Below are 25,235 nucleotides of genomic sequence, written 5' to 3' on the forward strand. Positions count from 1 at the left end.
TTCCCATACCAGGTGGTGACACAGAGAACTGTTGTAGAACAGCCATGAGGATGTGACGTCACAGTGAAGTCACAACGTTCCCAAGGATTAATACAATATTTTTGAGATTTTTTTTGATTTGATTTACTATCTCATCTCCAGGCAGCAACCAATATGGATCCATCCAGGGTCACACCTCCGTAACCAGCGGTAGCCTTCTGGATGATGATCACTGGCACACCGTCGTCATAGAGCGTTACCGCAGAAACGTGAACTTCACCTTGGACCACCACACCCAGCAGTTCAGGACTAACGGAGATTTTGACCACCTGGATCTCGACTATGAGGTATTAAGACACAATTAATGAATAAAGTATAATTATGCAATAATAGTAAGGATCGATTTATTGCCAAGTAATTTCAGGAATTGTTTTGCATCTGGTCAGGTGCTGTGGTAACTGGTAACACAACAATATAACTTTAACAATTGATGCAAATCAGTCAGCGAAGACTTGGACAAACAGTTAGTTAATTAATTTCATTTATTGCCGACGTGTGGAAATTTGTCCGTGGTCTCAAACAACGGTACAAAAAAACAACAACAGCAACAACACTTTTAAACACAATTATTTTCATGGCAAAAATGCAGGACAACAGTGGCAAATACAAAACAAATCTAGCGAAACATGGTATCATTTAGTGCCTTAATGGCATTAGGATTGAAGGAATTTTTAAAGATGTTACGGTTAGCTTTTGGTCATTATCTTGACAGCTTTATTTTGGAAGTACTTCCTTGTAGATACAACTTAATTGTTTCTGTCTCTTCCCGATTATGTTTGAGGCTAGGTTCACTATTTGCTGCAGCTTGCTTCTTCCTTTTACATTAAGATTGCCATACCACATTGCTACAGTATCATTGCCAAAGTCAAGATTCTTATAGACTGTTTACATGATAAAAATCTGGTCAGTACTTTCACTGAAATTGAGTTTGCTGTCAATATATGTGCCTAAATACTAAAGTAGTGTATATTAACATAGCTACCTTCAAACACATTAACAGATAAAGCAAACCTTTACATTGATGAAATGGAACCAAAAAGCCAGGATCCAGTGTGAAAGTCATGGCAAATGTTAAGTCATACAGTATATGAGGCATACATTGAGAACACAGTTTAGCCAACATACAGCATGACAAGATATTGCAAAATGAATATTGATTGTATGAGTAATGCACTCCAGCTACAGTAGTCACAGTAGTCGCAGGCAGGGTGACACGGCTACACAATGCTGCATGAATTATGGCAATGACAGATGAAGTTTCTATACTGGCAAACTATAACTCACTGCCACAATCTCTTAATCTAGCAAATGGAAGCAGGTGAATACTCTCAGGCTGATGTTAAGGCTGATCCATTGGCTTCCTGAAGGACACCATGTTTTATTGATTCTGGACCCAATGGTACTCTGATGTGGGGGGAAAGATAACGGCAGTAGTAGACAGAGATAATAGCACAGACTCATCAGCAACTCGGATCAACTCGGAACATTGCATCAACAACGAGGACTGACAACTCTGTCCCCTTGATGTTTATATTTGCAGTGGTCTGGGATAATAACATTTGAGACCAAAATGTCTCCTTGCAATACATATCACTATCATATCACGTTTAATTGGTGGGATTCTCCAGTGCCCTGAGAAGCACCGGATAACATCAAGGTGAGGAAATATCTTTAATAAAACTCAGTTCCCTGCGGTGAAATTTTAACAATCCAGCAGCAAAGTGCAGCTACAAACAAAATACAATTGCAGAGCTATTCAGTCACCAATTGGTATATTACTAAATACCTTATATTTCAATTACATTTTATTGTAGTAATATCACTACACAGTATAGTGTTTTGTATGATACTGTATGTGCCAAAGTTGCACCATATACAACTAGTTACAGAATGTGTACAGAATGAGTGTCTACAGAATGTAGTATACTGTACCTGTACATGTTGAATGTATCAAGGCGTGCAATCAATAAATGAGGGTTGCAGTTTACTGCAACTGTAAGGGAAACGGTCCAGTGTGGCAGAACAGAAAACATGTTATTGTGTCTATTTAGTACTGATCCATTGCCCATAGGACCATTGCAGAAGGCAATGTTCAGCTCTGTACAAGTTGGCTCTGTAGAAATGCTGCACTGCATCATAGTCAGCTCTACTGCAGTGTTTGTCAATTTGTTTTGATTGGAATCGTTTCGACCTTCTCTATGAAGGTTAGGAAATAAACTTAAAGCATAAACTGAGTAGATACTTATCAGAGACATAGAAAAGTTCAACACCGGCAAAGTTCATAGCGGCAAAGTGTCAGGCAACAAAACAATAACACTGAGTGGAATGCAGAGAGCCATGGCACAGTGCCATTATCTCGGGTTTATTGTCTGTAAACATGGTTCCACTCAACATGGTGAATACACAATGGGATAAGCAGGGTTTATACATCATGAAATGAAACAATATATAGCCTTCAGTGTGAGGATAATGCAGACCCTGAACAAATCCCTCAGGTGTTGATAGCTCAAGAAGTAGACTGTGGTGAGTGTCCTGTTTTGAAACAATTTACAATGCACTGCAGTTTCACCCCGAGTGCTTCAGGGTCAACAGATTCGTGACAGTTTGAGGTGATAAGCATTTTCTTTCGAATTCCATTTATTAAATAGCTGAGTCCAGGTGCCTTCAATACATTTCATTCTCTCTTTCTTTCTTACTAGTACTGCAAAATAATACAAAAACATAGTGTGTATATTGTACACTAGATTACTTGAATTAAAATACTAATCTCATACCTTACATAATGCCAGTCTATCATGCGTGTTGTCTTAGATTGATCATTGTAACGCAATTGGGCAGAATATAGTAATAACAATTTCTCATAAACTTGAACATAAATAAGGAACAGCATATGCTACAGCATAATACTAGCAATGTTTAGTATGCCAGTGCAGAAGGTTAAAGTAACCTCAATTCCTTAAAAAATGTTGAACAAAATACAGAGCCGTTTTGTAAGTCTTTCACTGCAAGTTCAAGTCAAGTGTTAAGTCATGTCTCTGTCAAGCTGAAGGCGTGGCTGAGACTATATGCCCCTGTCTGTCAGTGTCTCATGTCCGAAGCATCCAATTTGTGAAACTTTGCACGGACATTTGAACTCTTCCTTACACACATGAATCATACACAACACATTGTGTTTTGTGTGTTCAAATAATGTGCATAGCAGAAAGTGTAACATTGAGTGTTTTGCTGTGACTAAATTTAAACCATACTCAATCTCTAGCTCCTAGTTAATAGTAGGCCTACATCTAACGCATGGCAAATAGGCCTAAGTGTGATCATGTGTTTCTGCCACACACAGATTAATTTTGGAGGCTTGCCAGTGTCATCAAAGCCCAGCTCTGGAGGACGAGAGAACTTTGTGGGCTGCATGGAGGGAATCACATACAATGGAGACAACATCACCAGCCTGATCCACAGGAAGAGAGTGGACACCTCCAGCTTTGTAAGACACTTCCCCTGCCTGCCTCTCTGTCTGTGTGTGTTCAAGTCAAACTGTATTGGTATAACACAAGGGTATTACGTCAGCGGCTACTGGGGGTGTGGATCGACAGATATCGGGCAGATTTAAGTTTGCTTTAGTAGCCTATTTATTGGCCTCAGACAGTCACACACAAGTCACGTATACTGTGGGTGCCGTTAGTTTCTTGAGTAGTCGCACCGGGTTTACTGCTTGCCAAGTTGCCACACTTTGTCTGTAGTTACACACCTACGGCTCTTTATAAAATACTTCCCACAGAATGCAACGAATAGAGTGTAGGCATCCTCACTGTTTAGTTTGTATATTTATATTATTATCACAATTGTTGTAGTTATTATTTGGCATTATTGGGTATTGGTGTAATGGGTTATTAGTTAATTGAGACAACACAGAAGAGACAATGCCAGAAGGCGCTGTTATGGAAGTAAACGCAAACCAAAATGACATTGATTAATTTATTCTGCGTACATCCATAGTCTCCGGGTGCATCAGTGGGTTTGGCAGTTGCCTATGTGGAAATGTTTAGAACAAAAGAGCCACAACGGAGAGCATTGATAAAAGAGCATTTTGCTACGGATGTGAGGAATCCCACTCACAAAAAAAAGATTATTATTAGTGCTGCATAGTTTATATATTAAGCACAGAGCTTGCCCAACAGATGTACCATCGAGGGGAGGTTGAGGCCCTCTTAAGAGAAACAATTGCAACCTCGGTTGCCAACACAGTGCTGATGATGCGTGAAGCAGAAAGGTCTATGGATTTCCAGGCTTCGATATTGATTCCCAGTCTTCCAAGCTTCTTAGCCTTCGCCACTTAATGGATTTACCAAGCGTATAGCTGGCTTGCTTTAGCCTATGTCTGACAGAGTTCCTGGTGTTGTGTTGCAACTGCCTTCTGATCGAGATGGCTGGATATGAGACAAAAATGCTGTCCAGCGGCTTTTTGTATGTTCTCTTTATTTAGATCGCTTAGAAAGCTGAGAGGAAGACAGTGAATGGAAGCCAGGGGGCATTGTGCTGGATTACACAGAGAACATGCATTATGTGTATTGTATTTTATGCTCCCCTGCTGCTGATTATTGATTGAACAATAAACGGCTCATGCCGCAGGCCTGCTCTCTCTTGAGATGGACACTATCTCTATTTTGGAACATTTTGGGAAATGTTCGGAAAAGTTTCACAATAATGACATTGACATGCCCTACAAGCTCACAACGTGTCATGGATGGGATGTGTTATGAGCTTGTAGATCTGCTATTTTCAGCATTCGACATACCAGTAAATTACCTTTTAAAATTCCTGCTCCTCAAATATTAGGCAGGGTATTCCATATTTTAGGAGCATAGAAGAACCAGCACTCGTGGTTCTCTTTCAAATGCCCTTGTGAATATTTAATAAGCCTGCTGTATGGATCTCAGTTGGCAGAGTGGAATATAACATTATATAGAGATTCTGACATATACAGTAGGAGGCTGCCAAGCCATTCAAAAATTATGTGGTCTCTCTTGCTTTTGATTGTTGTGTTGTATGACATGTCTTCTGAGAATAGCATTGCTAGTCAAGACTGTGTGTAAAGGCTTAGCCTCCAGCATCCCTTTTGGGAAGCATAACCCTTTCAACTTGAGGAAAAAGGGATGCATTCAAAGAAACAAAAAGGCCTTTTCAATGATCAGCAATGTTGAGGGGGAAAAATCCCAAATCAAATCACTCGGGTGAAATTCCAAACTGATTCACAAAATAAAACAAAGCAATGCATTCAGTTTCTGGTAAGAGCGCATGAGTCATACTTCTTCCATCCCTGTTCAATTAAACCCGTTTACTGCATGCCATAAAAATGACATAGCCTTCAGTTTCATGCACTCACCCACAATCCTATTGGCCAAATTTAAATATTTACATAATACAGTATCTGAATTATATCATTTATGTAGCAGTGTTACACACTCAATCAGTAAAGCATAACTTATTAAGACCTGGAACGCATCTGTGTCACCTTATCTTTAACCATTATTTTAAACTTTAGCTGTTGAAAAATAGCAGATATACAACTTATGAGCTTGTAGACCTGCTATTTTTTAAAACATGTTCAAATCTTTGAATATATGTATATATTCTTTCACAGCAAACGTTTTTAACTAGAATCTTTGCTTCTGGGGGTCCTTGACATAAAGTAGTTTGAGAACCACTGACATAGAAACATAAGTTTTTCAGAAAACTGTCGGGATTTAGAAGACATCTTTTAGAATCAGCCTCAGGTCTTAATTGGTTCATTTCTGTATTCCCTCCCCATCTTATAGCGTAACCTGACGTTCTCCTGTGCCGAGTCTCAGTCCTTTCCCGTCTTCTTCAACTCGTCGTCCTTCCTGCGTCTGCCAGGACAGGGAGACAGTGACACGCTGTCCGTCAGTCTGTTCTTCCGCACGTGGAACCCCAGCGGCCTGCTGATGTACACAGCCCTGGCAGACGGAGTGGTGGAGGTGGGCCTGACGGACGGCAAGGTGACGGTCTACATAAACGTCACGCAGACCAAGAACACGCGCATCGATATCTCGTCAGGTGAGCAGCAAACAGTTAGCCTGGCTCCAGCCCTGAATCGCTATATACCATTACAAAATATGTCAGAAACGAATGTCAGGCTATAGCAAACAGACTATTACGTCAAAGTCCACCACGGGACAATCACAGCACTTTTCTGAGCCATTTTATCATTCAGAAAAAACCCAGACCACAGGAAATCCACTGAATATTCAATGTTCAGTTTTTTGGGGGATGTAATTAAGGTCATATAACACATTGTAATGAAAGGTAATGAAACACAAACACAAGTGTAAATTTAGCCTGGTCAAATCCCAAATCAAAATCCATTGACTTTATAGGAATGAAAATTATTTTGCAACCAGCAGGAGGGGAAATACAGTAAAGAGACATTAATGAGAACTGCAGCGTTTTCGTTATTTCATGCCACCTGGTAGTACACCGTAAAATCCAGTTGTTGTATTTTTCCTGGTGAACTGAAGTCAAGCTAACGGTTTGTCCCCTCAGGCACCAGTCTGAATGACGGCCAGTGGCACAGTGTCCATCTCAGTGCCTTGGAGAACTACGCCATGTTAACTATTGATGGAGACGAGGCGTCCACCGTCCGAACGGCCATCCCAATCCAGATCAGAACTGGGGGGACGTACTATTTTGGAGGTAATCATGCAATCCAGGCCGAGGGCCTTCTTCACGCCATTGAACCACTTAGGCCCAATTATCAAAAAAGTTTCTAAAATAGCTGATCTACACGCTCTACAGGATCTGCTATTTTATAAAGAATCTTTAGAAATAGGGAAGACAGGCCCAGACAAGTAGAGAAGACAAGGTTAAAGTGGTTAAGACATTTTTACCATAATTGATCATAATTTATTCCTGACACTGAGCTATCAATAGAATAATTGGATGATGCAATTAGCAAACTATCCGTCCAATGTGCCTGGGACAGATGGTTTGACAGTGAATTTCTCTGGGATAACTTTATTTTAGATTATTTTAAGTTAACACTCTCCTACCTTGCGTACAGTATTTTCAAGTCAGGCAAATATGTCAATACTTATTGATATATGAGGGCAATCAATTATTTCAGACAGCCAATCAGCATTCATGCAGCAAAGGTCTATCCATAATATTCATGTGGGTTTAGATATATTCAATTGTATTCAAAAGACTGACTAAAACTAAATCTAACTTTTTTCAAAATGAATACTGTGACAGTGCATATAGTGACTTTTACCATTGTATCTTTTCCAGGCTATTTCCTGCGTACAAACACGCCCCCACTGCAGCGGCCGTTCCAGGGTTGCATGCAAATGATTCACGTGGATGACCAGCTGGCTGACCTCCGAGCTGTTGAGCAAGGCACAATCGGAACCTTTGAAAACGTCAGCTTAGACATGTGTGCCATCATAGATAGGTAGGAAGCGTTCTTAGTGTTAACATGGCTGACATTCGGGACACATGTTGAGTGTGTGTACTAAAACCACTCTACTGGGGAAGAATGTCAATAAGTAAATATAGCTGCAAGCAGCGATAAGACAAGATCAAGCAATAAGCCCTTTTAGGCTGCTCAACAGTGCCACTTTAGGTCACCCAGTGGTATTGCAGCTGTTCGTACCCCAAACATACATACATGTAAACAGACAGACAGACGAGGCATGAGTTATGCCTGTTCAAAGAGCCTGTTATTGCTGCTTGCAGCTATATTTTCTTTTACATTTTTTTACGTACACATTTCTCTTCAACTAGGATTTCAGATAATGGTCCATAGATTGTGTGTAGAACAAACGAGACATGAGTTATGCCTGTTCAAAGGTTTCATTTTCAAACGATTGCCCATCTTTGGCCAATTAGAGTAAGAATGGTTTCAGTGCCATTTGGCATGACCCTCTACCATACTGTAAAGTTTGACACTGCATGTATAGTATTAGGGACAGAAATAATTTTCATAAAACTGCAATTTTCATTGGCTCATAAAACCTTCATATTTTCACGTAACAAGATTTACTCCCGATTTCTTTGGCCAGGTCCAAAGTTCCCATGTAGAAGTTTTCGTGCATTTTGATCTACCGGGAGGAGATACACTTTAACTGTTTTTCATATCATTCAAAATGGCAGGTGATCTAAAGGTCAGAGGTCAAAAGTCAGAAACGAACATTGTTCGGCATATGTGTGTATCCAAGTCGTATTGCTGATGGTCAAACGGTTCATTAAAACTGCTATTTTTGGCGGAAGGAGGAGGAGAGGAAGAAAAACAACAGACAAATACAATAAGGGACCAATAAGTCCCTTTGTGCTTGGTCGCATTAAGTTAAAAGGAATCACGTACAGTACATGCATAGGAGCTTGCATCCGAGTTAACGGCTATCATCCTGAGAGAATTGTTTATACTACACTGTACTGCACAACATTACACTACAATCCACAACACTTTTCAGCACTAATATACTTAATTACTATGCAAAGAGAACTGTACGACTGCAAAAAGAAAGAGAGAGAGAGAGAGAGAGAGAGAGAGAGAGAGAGAGGAGAGAGTGAAACAGAGGGACAATGGAGAGAGAAAGAGGGAGGGAGAAGATGCAATAGATTTTGCTGTTGAACACTGGGAAAATCCATTGATTCATGAGTCTGGGCGAGCTCAGTTGCTCACAGCCCACCACTGTATTCATGGTGGGGTTCAAGTTCAGTCTGCAAGACTGATCACAGGCTTTGAGGAAGTCCTGTTTTGTTTGAAACCAGCACAGCAAAGGCTCCTCTCAGAGTTGTAAGGAATTAGAGGGTGTAGAGTACTACAAGATGTGTGGCACAGTTTAGCTCTGATTGGTCAACTCTCGTAAACTTTCAAGATCAGATGGGAAATGCCCATGTTCGAAATATAATAGGGAAGAATATAATAGGAAAATCCCCAATTCAATATCATATGTTGGGATGCCCAAAATATTGTAATGTATTGTATAAGCATTTATTTAAAAATATATTAACACTAGTTACTAACTAATTAACTAAATAAATAACTATTTTCACTAGACAGTCTTGAATACAATGCCTATATAAACAACAACTTTATTTAGTCTTTAAATGTTTTAGTGCAATACAGGATCCCAGAGAGACAGGGAATTGAGGCAGATAAGAGTAGGGTGAAGGAAAGATACAGGTCTGTAGCCGGACTTCAATCAGGGATGCTGCAGTTAAGTGGTCGATATCCTTTCCCTACTATTATTTATCCTTACCATCAATCCTTTGTTGGGTCGATTAACAGCTAAAATGGCAGATTGGATGAGAGCTGAAAATAAAGCTCTCTGAACTGTTGCATGAGCATGAGTTTCTGTCTTAAAGGACCACTTCACCAATTTTCAACCTGCCTTCATATAATTGGTCCTCTAATGTTCATGATACAATACCACCATTCTTTTCTACTCGGTCTGTGTCTCATGGGAGGGCTGTGGGCAGTTCAGACACGCGTCCGTCCACCAGTGACATCATCGATGGGGAATCGAAGCTAATAGAAACGGAAGGCTTTCTATTCCTGAAAAGTTGCAATATGATATTGGAAGCCATCGTTCTCATGATAATAAAAATCTAAATATATATATATTAATCTTGTTTAAAAACATATATCTGCCTAACGATGATGTCACTGGTGGACGGGTTTCTGAACTGCCCAAAGCCTTCCTATATGAGACACAGACGGAGTAGAAAAAAATGTAGCATGAACATTAGTGAGGACCAATTATATGAAGATAAATTGAAAAGTGGTGAAGTAGTCCTTTAAACAATGAGTGAGAAGGATCAGTGATGAATCGAACAAATGAACAGATGCTTCAGATGAAGACAGTTGTCTTCATCTCTGCTAACAAAACATGTAGTGCTGGAGTGCTGGAAGTTGATTAAACAGCCATACGGAGCCGTCTCATGATTAAACATGCACTCATCTGTAGGATTTATGATTGTTTGTGTTTATCTGGAAAGACGGATAGAAAATGAGAACCTTTTAGATGCTACTTCAGTTGTTAGGCAGGACGAGAACTAAGCAATTTTATTAGAGCAAATTTGTTTAAGATCATGCATATATGAGTTGAACATTAAAATTGTTTAAAGGTTTTATGACATTCATTTTCATTTATTTTTCTTTTTTCTTTTAGGTTTTATGACCTCAATTACACCCAAAAAACCTGAACTTTGAACATTCAGTGGATTTTCTGTGGTCAGAAGTTTTCTTTGGGGTTTTTTGGGCCTTTTGAGCTACAATGAAAACAGGCAACACAGTGAAACAGTGACATCTGCTGGCAAATCCCATTGACATATAATGGGATTTGCAGTAAGTGATGTCACTTACTGCCGGCAAATCAGAGCACCTGTTTGAGCCAGAAAACCCCAGATCACAGAAAATCTACTGAATGTTAAAAGTTCATGTTTTTTGGGTGCAATTGAGATTAGAAAACCTAAAAAAAACAAGAACAATTCCAAAACCTTTTTTTTAATGTCACAATCCCTTTAATACAGGCTATTTGGAATGAGAAATTGTTTCTGCATACGTTTACACATTTAACCAGTGTCCCTCTCTTTTCCTCTTTCTGTGTGTGTACTAGGTGTGTCCCTAACCAATGTGAGCATGGCGGTTACTGTTCTCAAACGTGGGACACTTTCACTTGCTACTGCAATGGCACAGGATACACGGGAGCCACCTGCCACGCCCGTGAGTACACGTGCTGCAGTGCACACAGTACCCGAGCCCCCTGACCCTAACACCTGGCACTGGCTTCCAGATGCATTGAGAATTTACTCCAAAGTCATCCGACATGTCAATTATAAGCTTGCCAATGTCCTAGCCGAGGACTTGGAACAAAGCCACACACATATGTCTTACATAATGCTGTCCGGAGGAAACCTCATAACTCCATTTTTGAGGTTTTTGATTTTATTCCATAAATCAGGGCTAATAAATATTCTGTGCTTGTTTAAGAGATGGTTGTGACACCAAGGTACATTTAACAAGTCATGTTTATTTCTCTGTGAAACCGTGATTTATTGGTCAAGGACGCACGGCTGCAGAGAAGTGAGGTGTTGTAGGTAGGGTACTCAGTGAGAGCTGCAGGTTCTGCACTGCATGTTGCCTGTGTGAAGGCTGGAGACTGAGGAGTGTGGAGTGAGTTGCTGGTTATATGTGGCACACCTAAACTGTGATTGGCTAATGAGTCGAGTGGTGTGATGGCAAACACATGTGTGATTGTGGATGCAGGGAATGGGGAATGTCCACCAAGCGGCTGCCATTCTGACAGCATGGATATAATCACAACAAGGGCTATTGAACACCCTTTAAGTCTGTGTGTTGTTTCGAAAATATTGAACAAATGGAAAGTAGTAAAACAAAATGCATAGGACTAAACCTCTTAACTCCATTGGACCCTCAAACTGTCTGCTAAAACAGCTAACTCCACCAGCTCTCTCCTTCTCATGCAAGTAATTGACAATAGCTAAAGTCACACCAACTTTGATGAGGCAGTATTGCATCGTTTAAAAATATATGTTTTTTTTTTTTCATTTCCTTAAAACGTATATTTTTTAATTATCTGAAAAATGAACATTTTGGAGTTAGGACATTTCCTCTGGACAGCAGAGAATTATAATACCTTTGTGAGGACATCAGAAACCAATTTGTCACTAACAAAATAAGTTCTCAATTAAACTGCTGGCCCAACCTAACCTATCCCATACCTTAAACATTAACCCTAAACTTAACCCCTCACCCCAATGCCTAATCCTACCCTCAATTTTCCTATGACACCTGGCCATGGATCCAAGTGCACATGCAGTAGGCCTATATTGCTTACTTGCTTACTCACATAATACACATATGTTATTTACATAGACTTACTCAGACTTGTTTGTCCACAAATGCGGATGCATGTTGCTTATGTAGATGGATGTTAACTGGAATCCTTCCTAACTCTTGCACTTTGTTTTAATTTTAAATTGTAACCATATCGCAAACTCTATTTTCATAATTGTAACCCTAAATCATTCATAACCATCAAAATTTGAGGGATGTCACACAAACAGACACTGTTCTCACTGAGCTGAATGTGTTGTGTCCTCTAGCTGTGTATGAGCAGTCCTGTGAGGAATACAAACATCTGGGTAAAGGTTCAGGGAACTATTGGATTGACCCGGATGGCAGTGGACCCCTCGCTCCCTTCAGGGTCAACTGTGACATGACAGGTAAATGCTCCTTTTTGGAAATGTGTTTCTGTGAGACCCACTAGGGCAGGGGTTCCCAAGCTTTTTCATGTCAAGGACCCCCTAATTGACACTAATTAGCCTGCGGACCCCCATTTGAAAAGATATGCCAGGGACCCCCATACGAGAAGATTTTTATGTCTCTAGCAGCCGTCTCAGCCGTTTAATTTCAAGGACCCCCCAAGTTTGACATGCATATTAGTCTACAGACCCCCATTTAATGGCATTTCTATCGCTGGGACCCCAATTTATATTGTAAAATCAATATTAATTTAACTCTGAGAGTGTACAAATGGAACCAAATGGTTGTACACTGTCAGAGTTACAGACCCATAAGGTTCAATTTGGTTTAGCTGGGGACCCCTTGGAACTCCCTCAAGGACCCCTGTGGGTCCCCGGACCCCACTTTGGGAACCACTGCACTAGGACAGTCAGCACCATCCCATCTATTGGTTGCACACCATTTTCAAATATCTCTGGTTGTCCATAAAAATAAAAGGAAATTGTACTACATAAATGCAGCTTTTGGGCTGCATGGGACTTAACTGGCCCTCTAATAAGCTCAATGTCTGGAATCACTAGTAAATTACTAAATACTTCCTGACCCACGCAAACGTTCATGCATGTTTCTGAAACAAGAATAGGCCTACTATTATTTATCCAGAACAACGGAACAAAGCATAATAGATTCACAGCTGTGCAGGTGGCTATAATTTGCTGGTGCAGAATAGTTTGGAGTTTGGATTTCCACAGAATAGCTTTTTTCTTTTCCCATCAGGCATCACCAGCAATAAATGGAGTTGAATTAAATCAGGCAAGGTGGTATAGACCACTCACAGGCCCCCTCCTCGCTATCCATCTGCAACATGTCATCCAAGCAACTGCACACCACCTTTTATTCCAGACTTTAATATGCCTTCTTGGAGGCAGACTAGCGCCTAGTGCAGCTCATCCCTTTTATTGGAGTTTGAATCAAGCGCAGGTGTCTGTCTGACAGTGCTGACTGTCAGTAATTGCTGAAAGGCCAGGACTTAACCTTCCTGAGTCTAGTGCTGAATGGAGGCAGCCTTTTACTTTCATCTGTATTCAGCCTGTATTTCCTCTGGTGGACAGCAAGCTGAAGATCTGAGCAAATTGTCTCTATTTTCATCTGTGCATTTATCTTTCAACGCGATTCATAGTGCTACTCCTTTAAACTATATTCTAGACAGAGTACAAGACAGCTCAATTTGAAGATGATATATAGCTCCCCTGATATGGTATGTTTTGTGATTTTCAGAAGACACTGTTTGGACCACAGTAAAGAACAACCTGTCTCCTCAGACATCAGTGACCAGTTCTGACCAGGAGGGCAAGGCAGTGCTGCAGCTCAGCTACAATATGACTGCTGAACAGGTTTGGAGAAAATGTCGCCTTTGGAATTTCAGCTTGATGTTTTTGTCTATGTTACATCTGTAAGTGCTAATTTACTACTCTACTCTTTGGAGTGTACAAACACTCAAAGATTTCTTTAATGGCACCCAGTCTGGAATAATTATCACAATAAATGTTTTAATAGTCTTCAACAGACAGTACAGGACAGTACAGGATGGACAGGATAGTGCATGGCCAATTTTCACAGCGCGAGTATAAATGATTAAGGCCTAGGCTATTTCTGAGAATTATCGCTTATGACATGCCCAAAATAGGGATGCCAGGGTTAATGTGGTTAATATACTTTTCCCTGTGTGTGTGTGTGTGTGTGTGTGTGTGTGTGTGTGTGTGTGTGTGTGTGTGTGTGTGTGTGTGTGTGTGTGTGTGTGTGTGTGTGTGTGTGTGTGTGTGTGTGTGTACTAGGTGTGGTCTATCACCAACAGTGCAGAGTACTGTGAACAACACATTGCCTACACCTGCCGCATGTCTCGCCTGCTCAACTCTCCAGGTAACATTACTGTCTGAATCTGTGAGCTGTACAAATAAGCTGTTTGATCTGTCATGATCACACTATCACAGTAAAAAGACAATACAGTCAGTCTAATGGTGAAAATATTTTGATGTTATGCTGCAGATGTTGTGTCATATCCGTCAAAGCTCTTGGATGTTAATGCCAAAATGGTGACATTATGTCAATGTCAAATCCGATTTCAACAAATGCTAAATTGTGGAATCTTTGAAAGAAGTTGTATTAGTGTTGGTCATAGAAAGAGGCAATGTCTTGACTATTATTGTCTCCACCAGGCCGAAGGCATGGGGAGAGAGTATGTTTGGCACTCCGTCTGTGTGTGTGTGACTGTGTGTGCGTGCGTGCGTCCTGCGTGCGTCCTTCCGTCTGTAATAGGGTCTGTGCCAAATTGCACGCACACTACCTGGATGTCAACGATGAACCTCTACCCCACATTTTCCAGAACGGCTTGATATAGCGCCATCAGGAGGCTTTGTGTGTTACACACTATCTCTATAGTCAAGTGTTCAAGACAGATCTGTCTGATATTTCATATTCCATCCTAATTGGCTAACATTGGCTTTCAAAGTTTCGAACAAAAAGCCTCAAATCATGAACGCAGCGTGCAATTTACGTAAAATCTTTCACAGACTTTCCTACTAGGATGAGGAATATATCCCACCCTTTTCACATTGGCCTGTTATAGCTCCACCAACAGGTGGGTGTCTGCAAAACACATTTTTGGAACAAAATGCCTCAAATAATCCAATTGCCATCCAAGGCGTAAGAAGAAATGGCACCCTTTTTACATTGGCCTAATATAGCGCCACCAGGAGGCCACAACCTGACCTGCCCTGGTGGAGACCTGTGCCCCGAGAGGCACTTTATCTAGTTCATTTCTACATTAGTCTGAAATGGGGTTAGATCTACAGTAGAGTTCATCATGTGGGAATGCTGGTACTGTACTGTATGTCACCATCTACTGTGGATTTGCATAAACATTGTTATAATGTTTATATCTGAGTTAGATGAACACACGGATATTGCTGTATTTTGCAATACTGCAGGTACTGAAGCAAATAGCCTTCATCTGCAGTCTGGTTAGAATTCTGACCACCATCCCCATTAGGCCCCTATGGCTATATTTGGGCGTGCATGTGTGCGTATGAGAGAGAGTGAGTGAGAGAGCGCGCGTGTGTGCATGTGCGTGCTAGCCCCGGGTCTGCTCTGGGTCAATCCACCACACTGTTCAGCATTGCATTTTTAATGTCTCAGACAGAAAGAGAAAGAGAGAGGAGACAGAGAAGGATACATTTTCATCCCTATATTCATTGTCCATATATTGATATCAGTTTCCACTAGTACTTGTTCCAAGTCTCAATGACAACTTAACACCAATCCGGTTCCATTCATTTAAAATCTAAGTAATCCAGCAAAAACGTGTTCAAATGAGATGTATAGTTTAATTCAGATAGTCGTATAACACATTGGATTGAATAACACGTTCTGCATGGTGGCTTCCTCATGTTCACTCTTCACTTGATTGGCATCAGGTGTGGATTTACAACACACACCTGATGCCAACAGGTAAGTGCCACCGCCAACTGGTAATTACAGCTCAACTGAAGTTAACTAATTAGATATCAAGTTTCATACCAAAAGGTTAAAAAGAGACTGAGAAGATGCAAGAGGTCCTATACTCCCCCAACCCCTAAAACCCAAGAGGTCCCATACTCCCCCAAACCCCTAAAACCCAAGAGATCCCATACCAGCTGTAAAGGCTAAAAGCGTTGGCCTGACGGCCTGAACCACTCTGCTAATCACTGAAGGCTGCCAGCCAGAGTCACATAAGGAGAGTTGCGTCACTCCCGTTCACTTCATACGTCGGGCGGTTTTCTACAGCGACTTCTAGTGGCGAATAGTGACAAAGCCCTGAACCGGAGGTTTAGGGAATGCACTGGAGTCTATGGGCTATGGGTCACTATTTTCCCTCATGAACCCTCATTGGCACAACTCTCCAATATGCTCGGCTGCCAGCTAGCCAACAAGAGGCAGCTGGATTTTGAATATTATATGCATTAATGTTATTTACTAATAGATGGAAAATGTTTTTCCAATATTGCAAAGAAGGACCTATAACATAAAATTCAACTTTTTCCATTTCTTTTGTGTTTTTGGGGCTCCCATATGCGTTTTCTATCCCCACAAATAACCAATTTTGAACAATCAGGCTTTCATATCATACAGGTGCTTTAATGGATATTGCTCTCAGGAACAGCTCAACTGATTTTGGTCTCATCATGATGTCATCAATTTCACCCTACTTTGTATAATTCCTCCTCTTCTTTAGTCTTCAGTTCCAAATTTGCATTTCCACTTTGTTTACAATGTCCACCATTGTTGATTTTCCAAGCTGGCATGTAATGGAAACAAGCCTGGTTTTATCTAGCATCAGTATTATAATGACTCAAATATGAAATAATCTGCATATCAGCACCCCACCACCTCAGGACATTGTGGTACTGCATCTAAAACTGCTTTCAAAGTCCAGAAAGAAATGAAAAGGACTAGTTATATCAGAGTGGTGATTGAGGCTCAAACCATTAGAAATAACTTTGAGGGACATAGACAATATGATATTAAATATTAAAAGCAGTTTTAAAATGCATGTTATTTGCGCTTTAAACAAGTGTTCATTTGATCCAGAAGATCAGATAACATAACTGTGTTTACCGTTTATGCCAACAGCTAACCGTTAGCAGTGACATAAATCAAGGATAAACTTTGCATCACAGGTTTTTGCTTTTTTAGAAGCAGAAACGGTAGAGGGGAGGGGACAGGGAGAGGGAGAGCAAGGAGAAGAAAAAACCCACTAAAGAAACATGTCAAAGAGAGCAAAACATCTCAAGAAATATACTGATAGCATAAAACCAGCAGATACGGTATGTAGTATGTACATGACGTTAAACACAAGTAAGACGCGCAAACGCGTGAAGCGAACGCAGCTCGTGTGTGTGTGGTTGTGTGTGTGTGTGCTACAGCTGCGCCCTGTGTGTGTGTGTGTGTGTGTGTGTGTGTGCGTGCGTGCGTGCGTGCCACAGCTGCGCCCTCTGGTGGCGGGCCGGTGGTGTAACAGCGTGACACCACACAGCGTGACACACACACACACAGACACTCAGCCCCTGCTGTCATAGTAAGTGGCTCACTGCGTTCGCAATAAGGTGCAAGTAGCACATCGGTAGGTCCACATTGCATCACTTATGGTGAGATTAAACTCTGTCATGCGCCTAGTGTTGTGTTACGAAAATAGCAGATCACAAAATCTTTTGCATTGCAGCACGTTGTGAGCTAAGCTTGTAAATAAGCTTTTCTGTAGCCTACGCAACGCCAAAATGAAGTATAAATCAGGCTTTAATCGGAAAGGCCAATTGGTCATTATGTCACTGTCGCATGCTGAAGACTGCTGTGCGTTGCTAGTTGCTACCTACACAATTAATGCGTAATTAAAGCTTCTGCACTTTATTGACCACACGCATGCACATATTGGTGCACCAAAGTCTATACAGTGGTTATGTGCACTAGCACAGCATTGCTGGATGTGCTACTTGCTGCGTGTTTAAATCAAAGTCCCGTATACATTTTCAACCAGCTCTCTCTCTGCTGCTGGTGTGTGAGTGTGTATAGGCCTGAGCCCAGGTACAGCATGCTACTATAAAGATGAATCAATTGGACAGGTTCAGTGTCTCAGAGGAGGAGAGAGTATAACATATTAAAATGTGTAGGATCCACAGGATTGTAAATAAGGTGGTACCCACCCAAATTACTTTTCAGTTATTCTACCAAAGGGAGCTCCACCTCCACAGACTTTGTACCAGTTTCAGATTCAAAGGCTGTAGGAAAAGACTTACTCAGTTATGTGGAATTTGTTGCCTTAATCACTTAAGGTTGAGTGTCCCTCAAGGGCTCTATGCTAGTGTATTTTCTGTTTTCTGTTATTGTGAGGAAAGCTTTTGCTGAAATTGGCAGATCAGAAGCTTTGTGTGAGCTTGTCGATCCGTTATCTTCTGCATAATCTTCCCCAACAATACGGATGCTGGGGGGAATTAGCAACGTCGTAAACTTCAAGTCCTCCATAAAGAGCTGGCTGAATAGCAGCTGGACCAGGTTCCATTCACAGTGCCCATATTGATCTTTGCTATTGTACTTGTCTAGTATGTTGAAATTGTATGAATGCATCTATTATTGATTTTACCCCCGCGCTCACCCCCAACCCCGCCCCCAACCCCACCCCCACCCCCCCCCCCACACACACACATTTGCACTTGAATGACGACAATGGAAATAAGCTCTTGAGCTTTTTTTGTATAGATATATTGGTCATGTATACAGTATGCATCTTTGTCAATGAAAGACAAAAATGCTAATAAACACATTCAATTTGGGGAAAGGGAAGAATCAGCTTCCTCACTCCCTGCATATGCCAATGGTCAACGACCATTGTTTAGAGTTTAGACAGATGGACAGGACAGAGTTTTCTTAGTTTTATTTTAAAGTAGTATAGTAGGCTATAGTAAAAAAACATTACATTACAGTTAAGTGTTTATCCTAAGGATGCATGCTTAGGTCAGTTTTCGTTGCACAAACCTGTTTACCAGCTGACTAATGCCGTTTTAAAATGTACCATTATAATATTTTCTTCGATTGTCTTATGTCTTATGTTTTGTTGTTTTTTATGTTTTGTTGTTTCTGATGTTTTTGATGTTTTTATGTTTTTGATGTCTTTGATGTTTTGATGTCTGTGATGTTTGGCGTTTTTAATCTGTCTGTAAAGCACTTTGTGCTTTACAGACAGATTAAACTAGATGTTTGGAAAGGTGCTATATATAAATAAAATGTATTCATTCATAGTAGGATAGTAGTCTAGGATAATAGGATTACATTTAGCATAGAAATATCAGCATATAAGTAAAATAAAAATAAAATAAAAATGTCTTGTTTGTTTTCCTTTCTGCAGATGGTGTTCCATTCAGCTGGTGGGTGGGAAGAGCCAATGAGAGACATTCTTACTGGGGGGGTTCGGGGCCCGGCATACAGAAGTGTGCATGTGGCATCGAGCGCAACTGTACCAACCCCAAACACTACTGCAACTGTGATGCTGACCAGCGGCAGTGGTGCGTGGATTGTATTTTTGCATTTGAACATTGTAGCATTAGGTTATAATTTACATACAGTAGTCTAGCCTACAATATTATTATTATTATTATTATTAGCAGTAGTAATACTAGTATTCCAGTATACTATTTTATAATTTTTTATGATAATATATGATATATTATCCTTGCCAAAAATGCACAATTGAGTCTGAAGTCGTTCGTATACAGTATGTATGTGCATACAATAGTTATGTATGAGTCATAGTGACATACATGCGTATGGGGTTTGTTATGTGAGTCAAATTGACGTGACCAATTTTCATATAGGATGATAATGATTAGACTGCCTTTTTTAACTTTTTTATATACATGGAGAACATTTAAAACTCTTAAGTGGAAGTCGAAACCTCATCCTGCTTTTGAAAAATATAGGGATGATTGAATTATTTAGAAGAGGGTCGACGCCAATGTCAAGTATAACACAAGTCAGAGTCAATGGGCTAAACATTATTGAAGAACTATTTTTTGCAGGTTTGAGCATGCAATCAATCAGTGTGCAAACTCTACATAACAGGAGTTGGCATGCAACAGAGGCAATTCATGAAGACATTCACATCTAATACAACTGGCTTGCTGTGCACAGCATAATAAAGTTACCCAATGTCTCATGGCAGGAGAAAAATGTCACTGCCAATGCTCCATTATCCTATCAGGGGCACTTCTACCACAATGTCTGCCATAGGCTGCACTTGTCTCTAAAACCCTTTGTAATATGCCAGCTAACTGTAGCATGGCAGTATAGTTGATAGCAGGTGCAAACATGATATAGCTCATACTGCACCGTGACAGATTATTTTAATTAATCTTCTCTTTCAACTATACTGTATCTTGTTAGATTACATAATCATTCTCCTTTCCCTCTACCCTGCACCCTGCAGCCCTTTCATATGCATAAGAAATTCATATAGTGCTACGGCATACATTTGTATTTACAGGCACAAAAATGATTTTAATGAGAAATAGCAATAACAAGGCATTCAGCAGATGCTTTTACCCAGAGAGACGTACAAAGTGCAAGCAGCATGAACGTATGACTAACAGGGTAAGTGGGTCGAGTAAATAGAGTGCTAAGAAGAAAATACAGTATGCGCTATGCAAAGTGAATAGGATAGGAGGTAGACGTCAAGCAACTAATATTATGAAAAACTATATAAATTGCACCTAGTGTGTGCCACTGGCACTGCTAAATAACAAGTGCACACAATGCGCACAGATTAAAACGGAGAAATACTCAGCCACGTTACACACGATCAGCAATATAAGCTTGCTCAAGGTTATCGTATATTGTGTAAGAACATCTATCTTTAGATTCAGCCACCACCAACATGTGGAAATTACCATGCACGTTGTTTTTCACTATCAAGGAGCACACCCCCCCCAACCTACGTTTTCCACAGTGCAAACATGTATTGTATGTGACAATAACATCTCTTGAATCTATATCTTCCTACTCTGTGTCATGTTTTCCTGTCCTCCCTCCCCCTCCCCCTCCTTAACATTCATCATCTCGCCTCCCCATCTGTCTCCTTCTCCCTTCCTCCGGTTTGGCCCTGCTTACCTTCCCTACCTACCCCCTCTATTGCACACACACGCACACACTCACGCACACAAACACACAGCTTACTTAATGTAAATAAGTACACATACAGCCATAGTAGTTACATACATATATGCATGCGGCAATGCGGCCTACCACAGACCATAAAACTAAAAGATTAAAGCAGACAGATAATAAACCGACACAGCTAGGGAATCAAATAGGGCTTAAAGTTAGTTAATTAATTGAAGGAGATTGAACATTAAAAGCTCATGTCTGTCTCTCTCTCTCTCTCTCTCTCTCAGGAGGGAGGATGCAGGTCTGTTGGTATACAAAGACCATCTGCCCGTCACTCAGGTGGTGGTGGGAGACACCAGCAGGGCGGGCTCTGAGGCCAAAGTCACTGTGGGGCCACTCAGATGCCAGGGGGACCGTGAGTCACTGGACACGCACTCACACATATACAGCATACATATAGATAGGACTGGTTGTAGGGATCTTTAACCAATTTTGACCTGAGATCAGATTAAAAAAATGTCTTCTACATCCTGACAGTTTTCTGAAAAAGCTATGTTTCTATGTCAGTGGTCTTCGATTTTTCAAAAATAGCAGACCTACGAGCTTGTAGATCTGCTATTTTTCAATAGCTAAATTATAACAATGTTTAAAACACCAAAAGGGGTTCCCGCCCAAAATGGGTTAACAACCATATTAAGCAGTCATACATACATAGGCCTACATACATAGTATGCAAACAGACATGCCATAGGAATTAGGCACAAACATTGACTTCCACTCTGTATGTACCAAATTTTGACCGTCTCTCTCTCTCTCTCTCTCTCTCTCTCTCTCTTGCTGACACACACATTCTCTACTCCTCTATCTCGCTCATGTAAACACACTCACACAGGGCTTTCACTTCCAGTGATTTTTAGTAACTAGTTGACTAGTTGTTTAACTACCTATATTATTTTTTAACTAATATTTGTACAATTAAAAACTGTGTAGGCAGTTGACTATAATTATAATCTAGCTGATAGCTGATAGGCCTACAAAAACGGGAGAAAAAAGAAACGCTTTTTTCCCCCTTAACTAGTCAACTAGTACCAACGAGGTAAACTAGTAGATAGTTGACTAGTTGCTTAAAACCCTAGCATACACGTACAGTAGGAAGCATGCACAATATACTTGGAATCCATCCCACAGGACAACATATGCTGAATAATTCATAATATTTATGAAACGGTAAAGTAAAGCATCTTTGAGGGTCGACTTTCAGGCCTGAGGGCCCTTGTCCTCGCTAATGAAGGTATAACACTTCTGTCTCAGAGATGGGCTGTGGATATAGCTCAGAAATGCATCCTCCTGATTACAAAGGATATTGAATCTGACTTGCTTGCTCACACGGCACAATGGTGCAACTTGCCGATTTGAGTGAAATAGGTTTTCTAAAAGTGAAAGAGGTTCTTTTAAATTGCTCTGTGCCTCTAGAGCAGGCAAGCCAGATTTACTCGAGTGATGTAATCTACTGAACTTGCAAATATGATGGAATCAATAGCTAAACATCCCAGCCTCACGCCATGTTCACTCTCGCTTATGCTGAACACTGCACCACAGGAAACTGGCACCAACTCCCTTGTTTATATGCTGTTGCGTATAGGTGACTACTGGAATGCAGCATCGTTCACCAGCCCAGCAGCCTACCTACACTTCCCGTCCTTCAGAGGAGAGACCAGCGCCGATATCTCCTTCTACTTTAAGACCTCGTCCACTTATGGGGTGTTTCTGGAGAACTTGGGTACCACCGACTTCATACGCATTGAACTGAGAGGTAAGGGGGCAAAGTGGCATGATGAGTAACTTAAAACCCATTGTGTGTGTGTGCATACGCACATGTGCGTGTGTGTGTGTGTGGGCTAGGAGGGACACCTACTGGCAATAGAGCTCATTGCTCTGCCTCCTTGCTGCAAAGCCCTTCCTACAGACTAGACTAGAAATGTTGTTATAGTAGCTGCGGCAACATTACATGTCTCCCGTTTACTCCACCGGTCCAATTCACACACGACCTGCTCTCAAGTGACAATGTTATAAATCAATGTTGCAATGTAAACATGCATCAAAGCTACTGCTCGTCCTCTATATCTGCCCTCACATCTTGAATGAATTGAACCTCTCTTCCTCTCCTCCAGCTGCTTCCGTCGTGTCCTTCTCGTTTGACGTGGGAAACGGCGCCGTGGAGCTCAGCGTCCGCTCGCCTGTGCCGCTCAACGACGACCAATGGCATCGCGTGGAGGCAGACAGGAACGTGAAGGAGGCGGGGCTATGGCTTGACGGACAGTACAGAGACATCCGCCCTGCCCCCCCACAGGGGCACACCAGGCTGGAGCTGTTCAGCCAGCTATATGTTGGTGAGAAACACACACGGGACAAATTTGGATCGGAAGATATATATTTTCTTATATAAACATAGCTTACGCTTCATTAGTGTTCAACTAGTCCTGGAATGTGGACGTGGCATTCTCAAATTCAGAATATGACAAAAGGGAACAACCAAAACAAAACATGAATAAACGTGAATAAAAATACAGTTCTAACAAAAGTCTGCTCAGTTCACATTTAGACTAGCCTGATTATCAGACTGTAGCTTTCTTGAAGCTTCAAGAGATGCAGTCCACTCAGAGAGTGGGCGGGATCTTTGGGCTGGATCCAGGCTACATTTAGACAGTGTTGCCAGTGTGTGCCTCCAACTTTCCAAGTCTGACGTCAATATCGCTAGAGGGTGCCAAGTCAGCGGGTTTGTGTATTTATTTATTTGCATTATAATCCCCATAGGGGGATCTTAGATCGCCTCATATAAGAACTGTGTGAAAAATAAACAAATCATCCCGGTGGTTTCACTCATATGGATATGAAGAATCAACTGACTGAGAGAAAACGCTAATGTTACTGCTGTTGAATTAGTTACATTTTTGCTAGAAATGAATATCAAATATGAGTGACTGAATGTCTTAAACGATACAGAGACAACTCCGACAATATCGTTGAAACGGTTTGTTTATTTTTGGACCACAATTCTTTAAGATGACCCAATGTTACTCTGCATAGAGAAAACCGTCTGTGAACCCATTGGAACCAGGGGATGATCTTTGTTTTATCAAGAGTTAAACAGATGACATCCATCCATCCATCAAATGCTTCTCCTTATAATTTCCAGGTGCGTCAGGCGGTCAGAGGGGGTTCCTGGGGTGTATCCGGGCCCTCAAAATGAACGGTGTGACCCTTGATCTGGAGGAGAGGGCAAAGGTCACACCAGGGGTCAAGCCGGGTTGCCATGGCCACTGCAGCAGCTACAGCATGCACTGTCGCAACGGTGGCAAGTGTGTGGAGAAGTACAACGGCTACACCTGCGACTGCACACACACTGCATATGATGGACCCTTCTGCGCTGACGGTACCTTAGACTGGATCTGTCTGTCTGTCTGCACACCTGTTTGCCTTCCCACATATTTGTATGTTTGTCTGCCTAGTTGACCCGTCTGTTTGCCCACCTGTTGGTGTCTCTTGCCTGTCTGCCCACCTCTTTGTCTCTCTTTCGATGTGTGCATGCGCACGCGCGCATGTGTCCGTCTCTCTACTGTATGTCTGTTATATCTGTCTGTCTATGTGCCCAGTCTGCCCACCTGTATGTCTGTCTGTGTTTGTATCTACTGTATGTCTGCCCACGTGTTTGTAAAGCATCCTCAGGGAGGTTGAAGTCAGAGCTCGTGTCTACAATAATCTTTCTCTGTCTGTGTGTGTGTGTGTGTGTGTGTGTGTGTGTGTGTGTGTGTGTGTGTGTGTGTGTGTGTGTGTGTGTGTGTGTTTAGACGTGGGCGGCTACTTTGAGTCAGGCACTCTGGTACGCTACGACTTCCTCCCAGAGGCGGGCCTCCCTGCTGTGCTGAACGGTAGGAGCGTGTCGGCCATGGTGGGCGTTCCCAGTGTGGCCAACCTGACCCAGGAGGAGCTGGTGTTCAGCTTTAGTACCTCCAGCGCCCCCACTATCCTGGTGTATGTCAGCTCCAGGACAAAGGACTACCTGGCTGTGGTGCTCAGGCAGAACGGTATATATTAATATAACACACACACACACACGTGTGTGTGTGAATACTCAAGAGCCTAGTGGGAATATGCATGCACAGTTTCACCGCAATCAGACACTGGGTTGAGTAGTTGGGGCAATTTGTACGGGAACAATGCG

General features: G+C 41.5%; 1 protein-coding gene across 1 annotated transcript in view; it reads left to right on the plus strand.

Annotated features, from left to right (window-relative positions):
* Positions 1 to 25,235, plus strand: part of LOC310870452 (contactin-associated protein-like 2) — a 53,581-nt gene that overhangs the window by 18,538 nt on the left and 9,808 nt on the right. Inside the window, exons 6-20 of the mRNA XM_083781681.1 lie at positions 142 to 326; positions 3,377 to 3,520; positions 5,853 to 6,111; positions 6,598 to 6,747; positions 7,342 to 7,504; positions 10,677 to 10,783; positions 12,187 to 12,306; positions 13,604 to 13,719; positions 14,161 to 14,245; positions 19,260 to 19,416; positions 21,301 to 21,428; positions 22,656 to 22,826; positions 23,185 to 23,403; positions 24,210 to 24,446; positions 24,862 to 25,098. Coding sequence (XP_083637807.1) covers positions 142 to 326; positions 3,377 to 3,520; positions 5,853 to 6,111; positions 6,598 to 6,747; positions 7,342 to 7,504; positions 10,677 to 10,783; positions 12,187 to 12,306; positions 13,604 to 13,719; positions 14,161 to 14,245; positions 19,260 to 19,416; positions 21,301 to 21,428; positions 22,656 to 22,826; positions 23,185 to 23,403; positions 24,210 to 24,446; positions 24,862 to 25,098 — 2,478 coding nt within the window. The remainder of the gene's footprint in view (positions 1 to 141; positions 327 to 3,376; positions 3,521 to 5,852; positions 6,112 to 6,597; positions 6,748 to 7,341; positions 7,505 to 10,676; positions 10,784 to 12,186; positions 12,307 to 13,603; positions 13,720 to 14,160; positions 14,246 to 19,259; positions 19,417 to 21,300; positions 21,429 to 22,655; positions 22,827 to 23,184; positions 23,404 to 24,209; positions 24,447 to 24,861; positions 25,099 to 25,235) is intronic.

The sequence above is a fragment of the Protomyctophum parallelum genome (assembly GCF_964188405.1).
Source record: "Protomyctophum parallelum genome assembly, chromosome: 14".
In the NCBI taxonomy this organism is placed as follows: Eukaryota; Metazoa; Chordata; class Actinopteri; order Myctophiformes; family Myctophidae; genus Protomyctophum; species Protomyctophum parallelum.